The 15,572-nt window shown below is 38.2% G+C and overlaps 1 protein-coding gene across 4 annotated transcripts in view; it reads right to left on the reverse strand.

Moving 5' to 3' along the window:
• The window catches only part of BUB1 (BUB1 mitotic checkpoint serine/threonine kinase), a 43,923-nt gene that overhangs the window by 17,970 nt on the left and 10,381 nt on the right, over positions 1–15,572 (reverse strand). For 3 of the 4 annotated variants that reach the window (XR_005032420.2, XM_057496990.1, XM_036924129.2), the window contains exons 9-18: positions 14,461–14,612; positions 10,877–11,136; positions 9,108–9,166; positions 7,759–7,887; positions 7,557–7,667; positions 6,712–6,811; positions 6,297–6,332; positions 5,674–5,749; positions 3,180–3,354; positions 1,344–1,431 (exon numbers count right to left, since the gene is read on the reverse strand). Coding sequence is in view for 3 of the 4 variants with exons in the window: in XM_057496990.1 (XP_057352973.1) it covers positions 1,344–1,431; positions 3,180–3,354; positions 5,674–5,749; positions 6,297–6,332; positions 6,712–6,811; positions 7,557–7,667; positions 7,759–7,887; positions 9,108–9,166; positions 10,877–11,136; positions 14,461–14,612 (1,186 nt within the window). In the remaining variant the exon portion in view is untranslated. The remainder of the gene's footprint in view (positions 1–1,343; positions 1,432–3,179; positions 3,355–5,673; positions 5,750–6,296; positions 6,333–6,711; positions 6,812–7,556; positions 7,668–7,758; positions 7,888–9,107; positions 9,167–10,876; positions 11,137–14,460; positions 14,613–15,572) is intronic. The other variant, XM_036924130.2, reaches the window with a different exon arrangement.

Raw genomic sequence — 15,572 nt, forward strand, 5'->3', positions numbered from 1 at the left:
CTTGGTCACTGCATTGAGACTGGGAGAGTCAACCCTGGGGAACTAACAGCTTCACACTTGAGGTATGATGACTCTCACAATGATCTGTCCCTCATGGGGCCTGGGTGCTCAATCTAGAGAGCACTGCAAGAGCCACTGACTTCTGTGGAAAAAAGGCTTCTAAGCTAGGGAAGCCTTAGGACTTGGGTCCTAAGTGAGTCTCGCTTCCTTGCAACTTAATTGTCTCATGAGGGTCAAAGACAACAGTTTCTTGGACAGTATTGCCCTGCTGGCAACTGTGATTTTTGTCCTATTTATTTCTAGACTAATCCTGTGACAAGTGTGGCTTATGGGAGTCATGAGTCAAAAATTTAGTTAAACATAGGAAGATACCTAGTGGGCAGTAACAGACTGTACCCATTGGGTAGAATTTAAAATCAAAAGGCAAAAAGCTATTTAATTTGTATTAATTTTATAATTAGTGAGTTAACTATTTTCCACATTTTTATTTTTTCTTTTGTAAATTCTGCTCATGTGCTTTATCCAATCATTTACTTACTGGTGTCTTATTTTAAGAAGAGGTTTTTGACAAGAGGCAGTACAGCATAGCAATGAGAGCAAGGGTTCTAAAATCAGAGATATGGGTTCAAATTCCAGTACTGCAATTTAGAGGCTGTATGACTTTAAGTTTTATTTAGTCTTCTAGTCCTAGTTTCCCTCAGCTACAATGGTGGGAAAGAATAGTTACTACAACTGAAGTTTTTGTAAGTGATAATAAAAGGGAACAGTACATGACAAGCTTAACTGCTATACTGGAATGTAAGAAACACTCAAAAGATTATAGCTGCTTTTAGTGTCTATTATATTTACCGGACTATTCAAATATGATGGAGTTTTACTTCTACAAAGCATGAATATATACCAAATCTGTATTTTACACCAATAAAAGGTTTAACCATCCTGTCATCCTCCTCTTCAAAGGCTATTGATTTTCTTAATTATAATTGGTATAAATAATGAAAATGGGTATAAGGAAACAGGGTTTGCTCAGGTCCACAATAGTCTTTATGTGTCAGGGTCTTTGGCTGCTAAGAGTATAGGCAGTTCTGCTCCCAAAACAGGTGAAAGTCAGTCTCAAAAACTGTTCCCACAGGGATTCTCTTGGCAACCCAGCTGCCTGTTTCAGGCCCGGATGTTTAGGTTAATCACTATGTTTTTATCTACAGAGAGTACCTCCTGACTTAGAGCTGTGAGTCAATAAAAACATTTAGCCTTTAAGAGTTGGGATTTGGTATTCCATTACATCCTGTAAGTAAAGCTAGAATGAAAACTGAGAGTGACAGAACAATGTGCTCTCCCAATACCTAGACTGTTTGTCTTTTGGGGGTCCCACCAGGTCTTTTCCTCTGGCATCCACAGTCACATGGGTGTGCTGTTTCACTACCACATTTTCTGAAACACATGGAAAATCAGAGACAGACATTATTATGCCCGCACGTGTACACATACATACACTATTTTATATGGCATAAAGTCCAGAATTCGTTTTTACACTGACTTTCATTACAAATTCACAATAGTGTTTCATGGTGAAATGTGCTATAATATTTTCTAAATGGGGAGAAAAAATTGCTAAACATTTTTTACTGCTAATATATGTGAGCAATTCAACTTTATCCATCTAATCAATATAATCCTCCAAGAGAAAAGGGTCCAAGGAGTGGCGGGTCCACTGAGGGCAACGACCACAGCACAGGGGTCCCTGGCGGTAGGGCACACCCTGCCTTCGAGGAGCCTGCTGACAAGGACGTGGAGAGTGAGAGGCTGCAATGCTTGTGGAGGGCAGGGATATTGGTGTATTTCGGTCTAATCTGCTTTATCCAGTCAGCACTTGGTTGGATGAACTGATTTAGTGTTTATCTCAGGAAGTTACCTAACACTACCTACCATCACTCACTTTAACTTAAAAAAGAAGAAAGAAAAGAACACCCATCTATGTATAATAACTAGATAGGCAGAAATATAGAGTATCCCTCTATATAGCCAAGTATTACATGGGATTAAATTTTATCAGATATTGCTTCACCAAACAGGTGCTACTTTGGTACTAGCACATTAGCTTCTGTTTAAACAACCTAAGTGACAAATACTCTAATATTGACTTTGTGAAAGACTCTTGACTGATTAAAGTTTTCCCAAATGGAAAAAGCTTAAAACATTTTTTTATTAAAGTTGCAAGCTTGTGATGGCATTTGTCCAAGTTTCAACTGAACTCTCCTTTAAAATTCAGAAAAGAGATATACAAGAAATATACCATATTGGGTATAGTCTAAGAAAAAGTTAAAAACGTTTAGGGCTACAGGCTCAGACTTCACATTATAATATGCTTCCAACTAGGGGAGTGAAATTGTTTGGCAGGTCTTTCACTGTTGTTTGGTGAACAACTGCTAGTTTTTAAAAAAAACTATCAGCAGTGATAGAGTTTGGCTAGTAAATTAGTCATCAAAATGGTAAAGTGGTCCCAAATCCCACTGCATATATTTTGTAGGTTGGTACCTAATAGGTAAGAATTATCTGTGCTCAATGACATCATTATATATTAAGGTTCAGTTTAGATTTATGAAGATTTTTGATATAGGAGTGTTACGTTATAGCAGTAAATAAGGAACATTTGTGAGTTTTGTAATTACTTTCTTAAAGTCAGATCACAGATGACTTTCTTAAAGTCATATACATATGATTTTCTGAGTACAGTGCTTGGCTACATCTCTCAAAAATTTGTAGACCTATATCCAAGACTAAAATTTGCTATTTATTACTCTTATCAAATTATGAAATATAAATGTTCATTATTATCAGTTTCCAAATAATTTAATCTGTCCATAGAGGCTATTTTGTTTGTTGTAAAAATTAATAAACCTATACAACCCTATACAGATGGGTTGGACTTTTCAAATGCTTCTATCAGCTTTTCTCCTGTTCTACTGATATTCTAGGTTAATAAATTTTTTAAAATGCACAACTTTATGAAGACAGTATGCCAAAAGAAAAATACATTGGTAATAATACAATGAATAGATTTTAAGTTTCCCCTTTATGATCTTCAAACTTCCCATTTAGAATTTGCAAGAAGAAATCCATTAATACTGAAATAAATGAAATTGGCAGAAGACAAGGCAGTAAAACAGTATAACACACACCTTTATCTTCTAGGGCATGCACTGGGTCCACTGGGAGTTTGTGGAAAGGTGTAGATGCAAGCTGTGCAGCAGATGTAAAGTCTCCTGGGCTTTTAGGAGTGGGTGCCAGTGTTTTGTTGCAGCGGACACCCCATATGGTTGAATCATCTGAAAATTCTTCAGAATGAGGTACTTCCTACAACAAAAGATGAATTGAAAAAAAGCAGCATTCTTCCTGTTTGTCCATGAAATTTAATTCACTAATACTTTCTGAGATTTAAAAAATGAGGAATTAAACACAAACTAGATGTAATCCAAAGAATATGGTGGCTTTGTCTTTTTCTAGAACTGGGACACTTCATCTTTAACACGTCCCAGTGCAGCCACACTGTACACAAGGGTCACACTTTCATTTTTCAATTTTTCTTTTTTTAATTTGAAAAGTCTAGATTTGCAGATGAGATACAAAGATAGTCCAGAGTTCCCACGTTCATCCAACTTCCTCTAATGTTATCATCTTAGAGAAACCCTGGTACATTTGTAAAAACTAAATACTAATAATTGTATGTTATTTGGATTTCATCATTTTTCCATTAATGTCCCTTTTCTGGTCCAGGGTCCAATCCAGGAGACCACACTGCACTTAGCTGACATGTCCCATTGGTCTCTTATCATCTATGCCAGTCGATTGGTCTCTCCTGGTTTTTCTCACACTGCCTCTGTAGATTACTGGTCAGGAACCGTGCAGCATGTCCCTCCAATTTGGGTTTACCTGATGTTTTCTCATGTTTAGACTGGGGTTATAGATTTTTGGGAAGAATATCGGTAAAGTGTCCTTTCTTACTATATCTTATTAGGGGACACATGACATCAACACAAAATTAGTACTGGTGAGGTTGACCTGAAGGCGACATCTGCTAGTTTTTCCACCATAAGGTACTATTTTTCCCTCTTCCTACAGGATTTGTTAGAATCAAGTCACTAAGTCTAGCTTATACCCAAAGGGAGGTGAATTAAGATACACCTCCTGAGGGAAGAATATCAAAGAATTTGTGGACAAGTGTTAAAACAACAGTAATTAATAATTTGGGTGATCTGCTTGGATGCTGTAAGAATAATTTTTCTTCCTAAGGTTTCACTCACCAATTTCAGTATTCATCTGTAGATCGTGCCTGCAGCAATGATTACTGTGGCGTTCTCAGTTTTTCTAGTCTCATGGCTATTTTCTATTGCCACTCATTCCTTCTGCATTTCTTAGTAGGAATTCATCTGTAAAGACGTTTTGTCCCTTCTCCCTCATTTGTTCATATCAACATGGATATTTATTTTATTTCTTGGGTGATAAAACAATATTGCCTTATTCCACTTATTTTCTTATTCAAACTGTTCCAGGTTTGGCCGTTGGCTTATTCAGGTTGACACCTGGTTCTTTTACTATGTCCCATCTTTTTTAGTAAAGCGTTTCCTTATATTCTAGCTCTATAGGATGCTCCAGGCTCATCTTGTATTTTTGCTGCCCCACCCCGACAATCAGCTGTTTCCCAAGAATGACAAAGGTCAAGTTTCAGAGTTTGTACATAAAGACTTGAACTGCTGAGTCAGAATAGCACTTAGGAAATTTTAACTGCGCATAAAATGCCACCCATGGTGTTTAAATATACTGCAAAGTCTTCATAAATCTACCATATTTCTACCAATGCTGGAGGAAAACTGGCTGGTGGTTCCTTCAGGTGGACACAGGATAAGGCAATTGGTCTATGCCTAGGGCCGGGATACATTGACAATTCATCATGATTTTTTCAGTCAAAGCACAGCTAGTTGAACAGTTCAGTAAAAGGCACCTATGAATGATGTCACTATATTTGACATCCAGTCCACTGTTTGGGAAATTATTAAGAAGGACAAAAAGTTCATCAAAAGGAATAGAGAGTTAGGTGATAATTTATTCAAAAGAATCCACTGTGTAATTAATACACGAAACAGGTATTAGCCCAGCTTTTTAGTACTGACACATCACAGCCAGAGGGCCAGGCAGGGGTAAATGGAGAGAAAAGTACACAATGCAGTAACACCCAGAGCTGGACTCGATGGCTACTATAACAGAGGAATGTTGTGGGCTAGCAAATAGGTGACACTCGTCTCCTGAGGTATGCTAATGATGGACCACTCCTGTTTAATTCAAATTTGCCAAGGTTTCTAATATTCCACTGTAGGACTTGCTTCTTAGTTCTAGGAAAAATGTATATCCCCCAGTCTAAAGGGAAGATTCCTTGAGGGCAGGGATCATATCAAATTCATTTTTTAGTCTCCAAATCTATCACAGTGTGGTGCATAATAGACACTTGAACAGCTGCAGAATAATGTTCCAAAAAAACACACTCTTCTTATCACACTGCATTCATTGTTCAGCACAGTTTTATATACATCATCTAATTCGACTGACAAAATCATTTGGCAAAATGAAGAAGAAAGGGATGTAAGACTCATTTCATGAATGAAGCAGAGATTTACTTACATTTGGTCTTGAAGGAAATCTGCTTACAGAGCGTTCTCCAAAGGTCCTTGCTCCTGTAGGTTTAGGCTGCGGTAACCTAAGGAAAGATTTGCAAATTTACCAATAGCAAAATATGCTAAGGAATAAGTACCAACACTTAAGTAAGGGTGTTAGAAACATTCTCCACTTATTCTTTTTAACAAGTTAATATTTATATACATATCCCTTTTGCAACAGTTGTAGGAAAACTGAGTGCAAACTGAATTAACTTGCCTATGTATATAAAAACAGATTACATACTACTCTTTACGTTATTATATGTTACTAAGGGAGAGAGGGAAATACAGAAATTTCCAGTACATGAGTTGTAAGTTTGAGGAACAAAAAGAGTTAGGGCCATAGTCAAAGAATGTCATGGATGTCACACATTCTATATTTCTTTTTTCCAATCTTTGGTCTAGCTATGGAATTTGTCTCTGAGAGCTGGGCAGACCATCTTCTTCCTGCCTCCATATGAATTTCTTCTACACCATTACACTGTCAATTCACACTGAAAATTTCAACAGCTACCATACTCTACCCCCAGATATGGCTCTCTAATGTAGTGCCCCTCAGCTTAAAACATATTCTCTCTGCAGCATTACCTAACGTAAGCCACTCCTTTTTCCACTTGATCAGTCCTGCAAATATAAACAGCATGCATGGGTAACTATACAGGTCAATTCATTCACACCCAATACAATTTCAAATCTAAAGAATTCTCAGTTCTTGAATAATTTATAACCGTGCTGCTTTCCTTTTCAACACATGCTTTTGCTATGGGAGGCCTGTTTTCTTATAACTCCCACGTAACACTGCAGATCCAGAGAACCTTAGCAACAATCTGGTCATGTGGCTAAAAGGCCATCAGGGGCCGAGCTGGCACTGGGACCCAGGCCATTTGATCAGCAGGTCACATTCTCCCACCACCTTGCATCCTACAGGAACCTCTGTAGCATCCCATGTCACTGTGCCAACATGTATCTTCCTCAATACTATATTAACTATATGCTTCTTTACCCATAATTTTCTTTGTTTCCATCTTCAAACACAGGAAAAGCAGATGACAAAGAAGAGATAATCTTATTAACTCCCCAAGCCCCAGAAGACGTTGCATTTTCTGCAAGAGTAAAAAATAGCATTTGATTATTAGGGAAAAAAATCCTTTATGTAAACTTCAACTATAAACAAGAATATGGAATAACAGCTTACAGATAGATATGTTTTTCAAATATCTTTATATTTATATAAAATATATATAGTCACTTTATAGTGAGATGAAGTGACTTAAGCATGGTCACAGAGGTTAGGATCCAAGCCCTAGGCCCTTTGTTCCTGCTACATATAAAGCACTCTATAAATCATTCTGCTAAAACACTGCTATTATCACCTGATTCACTGTATAAACCTCGCTGTGGCTTTCTTTTCCAATTTTTGTAAGGAAAACTTAATCTCTTAGCTTTACATTTCAAGTCTTCCCAAATCCAATGATCCTATTTATCTTTATCATGATCTCTCTCTGACTTCCAGCAAAAATCCCAACTATAGACAAATGTAGGCTAATCACTCGCCTCCAACACTGTCCCAGCCATGGCTCAAGTCAGACCTCATATACTCAGACCTTCCTGGCCCTTCCTACACATGAGGGTTTTTTCTTCTTTAGCACTAATTTTTAAGAAGCAAAACGTATCTATGACACATATTGAGTACCTTGTCAAACACTCATATTTTTTGTCATGCTACCCTGCCCTTACATGACAAGCCAATCAAGGGCTGGGGCCACTTCTTGTGTAATCCTTAATATTCCCTGTGGCAACCACCTACAATGCCATGCACTTGGTAGCTTTTAAACAAACTGTTATTACTTTGAAATTGGGCTTCAAATGCATCTTCGTTTTGATCTAATGATGGCCATTCATCTTTGTCATCAGAAATATCAGGAAGTGTAGGAGCCTGAAACACATTCATGATGAAACCTTAAAAGAATAGAAAGAGTACTGTAAACATGGTTGCAAAAGATCTTTCATTAAACTGTGTCAGTGCTACACATTCAAAGAAAAGGCTCACCTAACGCCTCTTTGGTGTGCACGGTGGGTGACGGCTGCACTTTGGATGGTGTCGCCTGAACCATTCCTAGTGACGTGTTTGGAGTTGTGTGAAAAGAACTTGTGTTAACAACCTTATGTGTCTCGCACCCTGTTAAAGGAACAGGGACAAAATACATTATCAGTAAGGAAATGAGAATAATTTAGAAGGCATACAATTTAAGAAATGTATGATTAAAACATTCCATCATTATTGATAAATATCACTGGAGACTTCCACTCTTACAGTGCTTTCATAGTTTTCATTTTTATCTTTACAGTGGTCCCACAAAGTGGGTAAGGCAAGAATTAACTCCTTACAGAGAAGGAAATGAAAGCTCAAGGAGATTAAGTGTCTTGGTCTAAGATCATGTCAAATTAGCAGCCTTGTCGTAAGTGGCACCCTTCACTGTTTCCCAAGAAATACATGTTAATAGTCACACTGCAAATCTTAAGATTGGCTTTCTACCTCACTCAGCTGGAGTCCAGACAATGGCATCCTCAGACCTTATCTTCGTCTTTCTCCTCCTGCTCATTCCAGCTACCCTGGCCTCTTTGCTATGCTTAGAATACATCAGGGCTCCCACCTGAGGGCTCTGGACTTGTTCTTCCCTCTGCCTGAAAAGGGTTTTCCAAGCTAGCTGCATAGGCAGCTCCCTGCTTCAGACCTTTACCCAAATATCACTTTATGGGCTCCCCTGAAATTCCAATCCCTCCCCAAGAACAACACTTCCTTCCCCCTCTGCATGAGTGGGAGCTTTGTCCCTTGTGCTCACAGCTGTACCCCGAACTATCTAGAATAGTGCCTAGCACCTAGCGAGCACTCGGCCTTGGTTAAATGCAGGTATCTCCTGCTGTTTGAGTAGTTCTGTTCCCCATTAAGCTATTACTGGAAAGGTTGCAACAGTCATATGGAGGAGCAAGGGTTAGTGAATGCCCGATCCATTTATAGTTTATGCTATATATAAATTGCATAATTTACCTTTTATGCAAATGCCTCTAACAAAATAGTAACAGAGTACAACGCTTCTCATTAAACTTCCTACCTCATAACATATTAAAGACGACACTTGTCTAGATAAATCTGCTATGAAATGTAACAGAAAAATTTCCAAAGGATTCTAGTAAGATGCAACTAACACGTGGACTGCTACCTTTACTGGAAATGGCCCTGAGCTCATCTAACCCCCACATTCTAAGAAAGGAAAGCTAACACCCAGGTTCGTTATGATTTGAAGGCTTCCCAAACAGTGGACACCAAACAGACCTCTAGCAACCCAGAGGAACCTAGGCAAACAGGTCAGAAACAAATTTATTATAATTAAACATTACCTTCTTTTACCTCTGCTCCACTCTGTGGCTTGAATTCCTGAGTACTTTTAGTCATACATCTGGAAGAGAAAACTCATTAGACACAGTAACTCTCAAGAAAGAACAGTAAAAATGTCAGCAAATGTCTACAAGCCTGTTGTCAAAATACAGATGGAACTGCTTAGTTCTAAAGAGTAAGTAAATAAAATGTTTATGTTTAATTAAGGAAAAGAATTCTTACAGATAAAGGTATTTGCCTGACACAGGGATTCTGTATTTTAACACCATGATACTCATTCCTACATGTGGTAGGGCAGGATAATGGCTCCCCTCATTCAAATGAGCCCATTTATTGTGTAGGCTAAGGGGCTAGCTCTTAGCTCCAGGCCTGGGTGCCTGCTGCATGGCCGCCTCTCTCATGATGAGCCAGTAGCCACAAGGGCATTGCTCTCCAGACTTCAAGTTACCATGAAAGAAGAAAACAGCAGTTAAGATGTTTGTATCAGTTTGTTTCCCACACAGTTGTGACAGCAGCCCTGTCTGTTTAACGTGGCTAGGATCCTGGAAGGAACACCGCTGAGATGGCGAGTGAAAGGTGCACAGCACTTAATCTTACAGATCCCCACAACACAGTCATGAAAGCATGACTCTTTATGCGAGATTCCAGAGAAAAGCACCTTTCCCCTGCATGGTGAGCCGGCCGGTCTACTGAGAGCGCTGGGGGCCCATTTACCCTCTTGCCTGGGCCTGGGCCTGGGCCAGGGCCAGTCTGAAGCCTTCTGAGATCTAAATGTTCATTAGGTTCTAGAGCTTCATGGTTTCACGAACCATAGCTATGTCTGGCTCCCCAACCACAGGACTCCATCTCTGTAGGGGTGGTTAGACACATATCATCTCTATGGGGCTGGTCACCACTGCCATTTTTGCCATTTTACAGTTGTGTAAATGAACTATGAAGAACAAATGACATCCTAGTCCTCACACAGCAGTACTCTTATGTATATGGTACAAATAGGGCACAGTCTGAATTGTCATCCTAATGTGAGTGAAAAAGCATGTGATTTTAAATCTCATTTCCAGGAGAAATCATTGATAAAAGTTAACGCTGGACATTGATAAGAACCAGTACTTAAGAATCATAATCTGTACTAAGGGCTTTAGCCCAAAGGGAGGGTGGTAGTGACACTATGGCTTTTATTTTTTTTAATGGATCAATAAAATTGTTATATGTAAAAAAGAGAGAGAGAGACAAAGTGACTGAAGATAAAAATTTAAACAAGACAAGGGATGTGACATTAATTAAACAGGAAAATGCCTCAAAACTGGGGGAAAAACACCCATAGTGCAGAGAGAGATTTTGGTCTATCGTGTAATGGGTATAAATCCCCAGCAGGAAGACACAAGGATTATGAGAAGAACACATGTTAAGGAACTGCCTGCATAGTAATAATCCCTCTGTGTATTCAGTTAAAGCCATAAGCAAGGCAACTCCAGTTTAATAGCTATGCATTCTTCAGTTATAAACATTGTGGATTTTCAGGGTACTGAAAATTATTAATTTCAGAGAGCAGTATGACGTGAAGTAAATACTCTAAAAGAGGAATGGAAAAGGCTGACATCTTTGAGCCCATTTTGGTAACTTGGTTTTTCAAGAATATGCCCATCTAGAAGTTATTTTAATGTAAGGAGTTATTCACCGTTTACTTACTGCACTTGATAATACAAACCATGTAAAGAAGCTGGTGGATGACATTCCCACATTATCATCTCTAGGACTACCTCTGACTTACTGCAAATCTTTTCTGGCCACTGCAAACACAGCATCTGTCACCAGCTGGGCTGTCAAAGGAACAGGCGGTGCTATACTCTGGCTGACAGCCGGGGACACCAAAGCGACAGTGACAGCATCTGCCATTTGAGGAATGACAGGAGTTGCCTCATTGGCTTTCTCTGCTATGGTCGCTGAGGTCTGCTGATTGACGGCTGGAAGAGGTGGACCTCCCAGTTCCTGCGGAGAGCCTATACCTGGCCCCAGATGTGCTGGATCAACCTTTCATGGTAAGCAAACAAACAAAAACAAAACCATGAGGTCCACAATATTACTAATTCATATCACAGCTTTTCCAAGAATGGCATCTTCAGTAGATTCTTTCCCCTTGAGGAATCCCTTTACCCCTTCAGGTATTTTGAAATGAACAGCCAACAAAAAAGACCATTCTACATGATGGGTGCTTTTGTAGCTTCCTAAGCACAGACACGATGGCAGCTCAAACTCCTAATCAATAAAATAAGCAGCGCCTACAGTTGGATCAGTATTTAAGAACTGTCTTATTTCTCCTAATTTGGGGAACAGACCAACAAATCAATGTTATCACATGCTTGTTATGGTGCTCCTCCTATTAAAACACATTCAGCATTTAGCAGGAAATGTGACTATGCACTGCAGTAATTACTGCCACAAGAGCATGGCTCCCGATGGGGAAGAGAACAAACTCTTAACTGAGAATCTTTGCTTTTCTACTCACATGTACTTAAGACTGCAATTGTGCATGCTCTTATGTTACCAAGTTAAAAGAAGAGTTAATTACTCACATATATAAAACTATTCTCACAAATTGTTAAGAAAAGCACCAAATACCTAGGGCAAGAATAGATATTTCACAGATAAATGGATGAACTATAAGAAGTCCATCTATTCTAGTCATCAAAAAAGATAATTAAAAAGAACCTATACCATTTTATTATGTACCAAATTAGTAAAGAGTAAAAATCATCTTAATAGTCTCCGAAGAAGTACTTGAAAAACATTAAGACTTTCTATACCAGATACCAAAACATACATCACAGCTGTGGTAAATACACAATTTTGGTATGGATATTTTAGAAATGGATCTATGTATATTAAAAATTTAGTATATGATAAAGAGATTTTAAATCAATGGGGAATGGCTGAAGATGGTCAATATATCATTTAGTGGTAACTGGCAATCCATTTGGAAAATACATCTTTATGACACCTAGACACAAAAGTAAGTTTCATAAAGAGAAGTTTCTGATTACAGACAGTGGCTTAAGCATGTGCTTCATCATGTACAACCCTCCTAAAACCTTACCAAAATGACAATAAAGGAATTCTAACACCTAAAACAGCAGTGGGAGGAGGTTCATCACTGGGGAAGTTTTGAAATTTAGATATGTCTCAGAATGGAAGTGAAGGTGGAGCTGGAAATGGGAATGCGGCAACAGTAAGTCTTAAGAAAGCAGATCCTGAGACCCATTCTTGCAGGTGCATGCAGAGGATGGCTCCTCCTGTCCCGCCTGGCAGCAGACTGCAAGTTTCCTTTCTGGAGAAACTGAACCAAAAGGACTGTGGTCTAGGGCAGAGGGTGGCTGTGACAGACCGTGCCAGAAACCAAAGGCCTGAATCAGACTATTCACTGAACAGGGAGATCCCCAGCCATTCCTTGACTCCACACTGTTAGTAGTCTGGGTTTATGCTTTCAAACAAAAAAAAAGATTCTGCTCTCAGGAATTAGACACCCTCTAGTGAAGCTGATCAGTTAGCAATCCCCCTTACACATGTGGGACTTCCGATCAGTTTTTTCAGGTCTGCTTTTGGATGAATAGATGTTAAGATTACCAGATACAATGATAAGCTTTCAATATGAAGGACAAAGGCCAAAACAAATAAATAACACATTTAAAAGGGAAATAAGGGATTCTGAGATGGGTCAGCAGCAGGGAGATGGGGGTGGGGTCCTTAATATCTTTGAACTGAGAGGTAAGATATTATATTCTCATAACAAGAATAGGCAGCTAAGAAAATTAACATTCATAATAAAAAAGCTATGTAATCTTAGAAGTGACACCAAAAATAAATGATTTAATGTACCATAACCAATAAATGAATATACCAATTAACAAATTTAAATACTGTAAGATGTTAAGGAAATCTCTCAGAAAGTTGGGGGGGAAAAGCGGTTAGAAAGGAGAAAAAAGTTCAGAAACTAGAGGATCAGTGTGGGATAGCCAACTATCAAATATGAGTTTCTGAAAACCAAGAACAGAGGCATGTGTATGGGAATTATTAAAAACAAAACAAAACAAAACAAAACAAATGCCAGCCAATGCCCCGAACTGCAGGACTAGAATGCTCAAGCACTGAGTCTGCAGGACTAGAATGCTCAAGCACTGAGTGTACTGAATAGAAAGATAAACCCTAGAACACATTGTCATTACATCACAACACTGGGGAGGACAATCTGACCCACTTCCAAAGAACAACAGAGGCCACCTTCAAAGGACCAAAAATCAGAAAGACCTTGAGGCTTTTCAACACCAACCAACATGGAAGTCAAAAGACCTGAGTAGAGCCTTCACAAATTCTGCGGGAGCATGATTTCCCTCCAACAATGTCATGCGCAGCTGAATTATCACCCAAGTGCGAGGGCAGAATGAAGATGCTTTCACATATGATCTAAGAAAATTAACTGCTCCCATATGCTTAAAAAAATGCACAACTAAAATAGGTACATAAAGTAGAAACAATGCCATGGGAAGCAGAAAACAGATCTCTATGTAATAATAGTGAAAGATCTGTAAGATGGGTTAGGTAGAACAAGCAGAAAATAAGTCTTACTTATGCAGAAACTTTAATTGTATTCATATTTATGTGTATTCATGTATAGTAAAAGTCTGGAAAAAGGCAAACTACAGTAGTTGGGAATGAAAGAGGATTCATTCATATATATGCACACACATGCACATAAATACCTTTTCTTCAATTTTTTTAAACCATCATATAGTCACATATTTTTATAACTTTCAAAATATTCCAGAAAATAAGGTTAATCTTCATTGTAGCCTATATCATAGATACATATTATGTGAAGTTCAAGCAACTATCATATAGTTTAAATTGATTTATCCCCAGTCTACCCCATTTACTAATATTTTTAAGAAAATACATGTGGCCCTAATGCTCTCAACACTTCTGACCTCTTCCAACATGAAACAATGGCAAACATAAAATATATCTAGATGATGTATTAATGAAATTATTAAATTAGAATTCCCATTATATAATACATAGTCATTGTACAAAAAATCAGAAAAAAGGCTATACCCACACTAATACATAAATACTTAATATGTACATAAACACATATATAAAACATACATTCTGTTCTGTAACTTGCTTTTCTCATTCTACATTTTGAACATCTTTCTGTGTCAAACTGTTTAAAAATTTGGAAGGCTAGTTGCTAAATTAACATCAGAATTAACTCTAAAAAGAGGGCACAAAAAGAAGAAAATAAAAGTGGAAATCACCACTACTGGGCATGGGAAGTGCCAGCAAGGAGCACACACACACCTCAGACCTTGCCTGGACAGCGGGCAGGTTCTCATGTGACATCTCCACCACTTGGTGCAACTTCTTATGAAGTTCCTCCATTTTCTGTTTTAACAGTTGTTCTTCAAATGCGTTTGCTTCTTTCCTTTTCATATAATGTCTGTCTTCATTTACTTAAATAAAAAATGGTTTGCACGCAGTTTAATTTCAGGTCACCAGAGGAATACCCAAGAAGTGAGTAAAAGCTCATTTTTAGGATGGCAATTTTTTTTACTTGTCTTTTCCTTGTGTATTAGGTTGTTAGAATTGGAATATATATTATCTTTTAAGCATTATTTTTACCTGCCCTCAGCATGGTTACTTTAAAGTTCAGGGCATCTAAGTCAAAAAAATTTATTTGTTGATCAACAAAAATATTTAGTAATAGCACAGTATGATGATAAGCACTTCTTGTAAAACTATCATGGTAGTGCAAATCATTTGAGAACGGAAGTGCTGAGAAGAAATAAGAAAGTGCACTGAAGATCATCAAGTGCACTGCATTTAGCTCCACTTCCAGCGACTGGCTAACAGAACCTTATCACACACAAATCAAATTGTCCAGCTGAACTTTACATCATGGGGTGGGAAAGAAAAATGCATCTGTGCATGGCACAAAATGTCCTCTGTGAGTACAAACTCCCTGTTCTAGTCCAAATTCCTGAGATGGAATAAAAGCCCTAACTGGAACAAAGGTTCATTTCCCCTTCTCTGTAAGGTCCAAATTGTTACAGCAAGGGGAAGTGCAAATGTTGTTAACAATCCTGGTTTTCCCTGTGGGGAACAGAACCTGATCCACTATGTAGCCATAAATAACATGGCACTTTGATCAGAGGACTCCTTCTGAATTTATGATTTATAGATTTATAGTAGTTGAAGATCTTAGAAAATTTCTTCTCAACTCTGGTTTCTAACTTAATCCTCTCACAGTTCAAGTAACTGACTTAAAGGTTTAGAATTACTCACTACAGAAGTTCAAATCCATTTAAGATAATATGTAAAGGCCAAAAAAAAGCAGAGGCTTTTTACTATTAAAGTAGATGGATATCAACATTGGTGCTGTTCCAAACCTGAGCTTTGCTGTCAAGATACCA

Source organism: Manis pentadactyla, chromosome 2 (genome assembly GCF_030020395.1).
Source record: "Manis pentadactyla isolate mManPen7 chromosome 2, mManPen7.hap1, whole genome shotgun sequence".
Lineage (NCBI taxonomy): Eukaryota > Metazoa > Chordata > Mammalia > Pholidota > Manidae > Manis > Manis pentadactyla.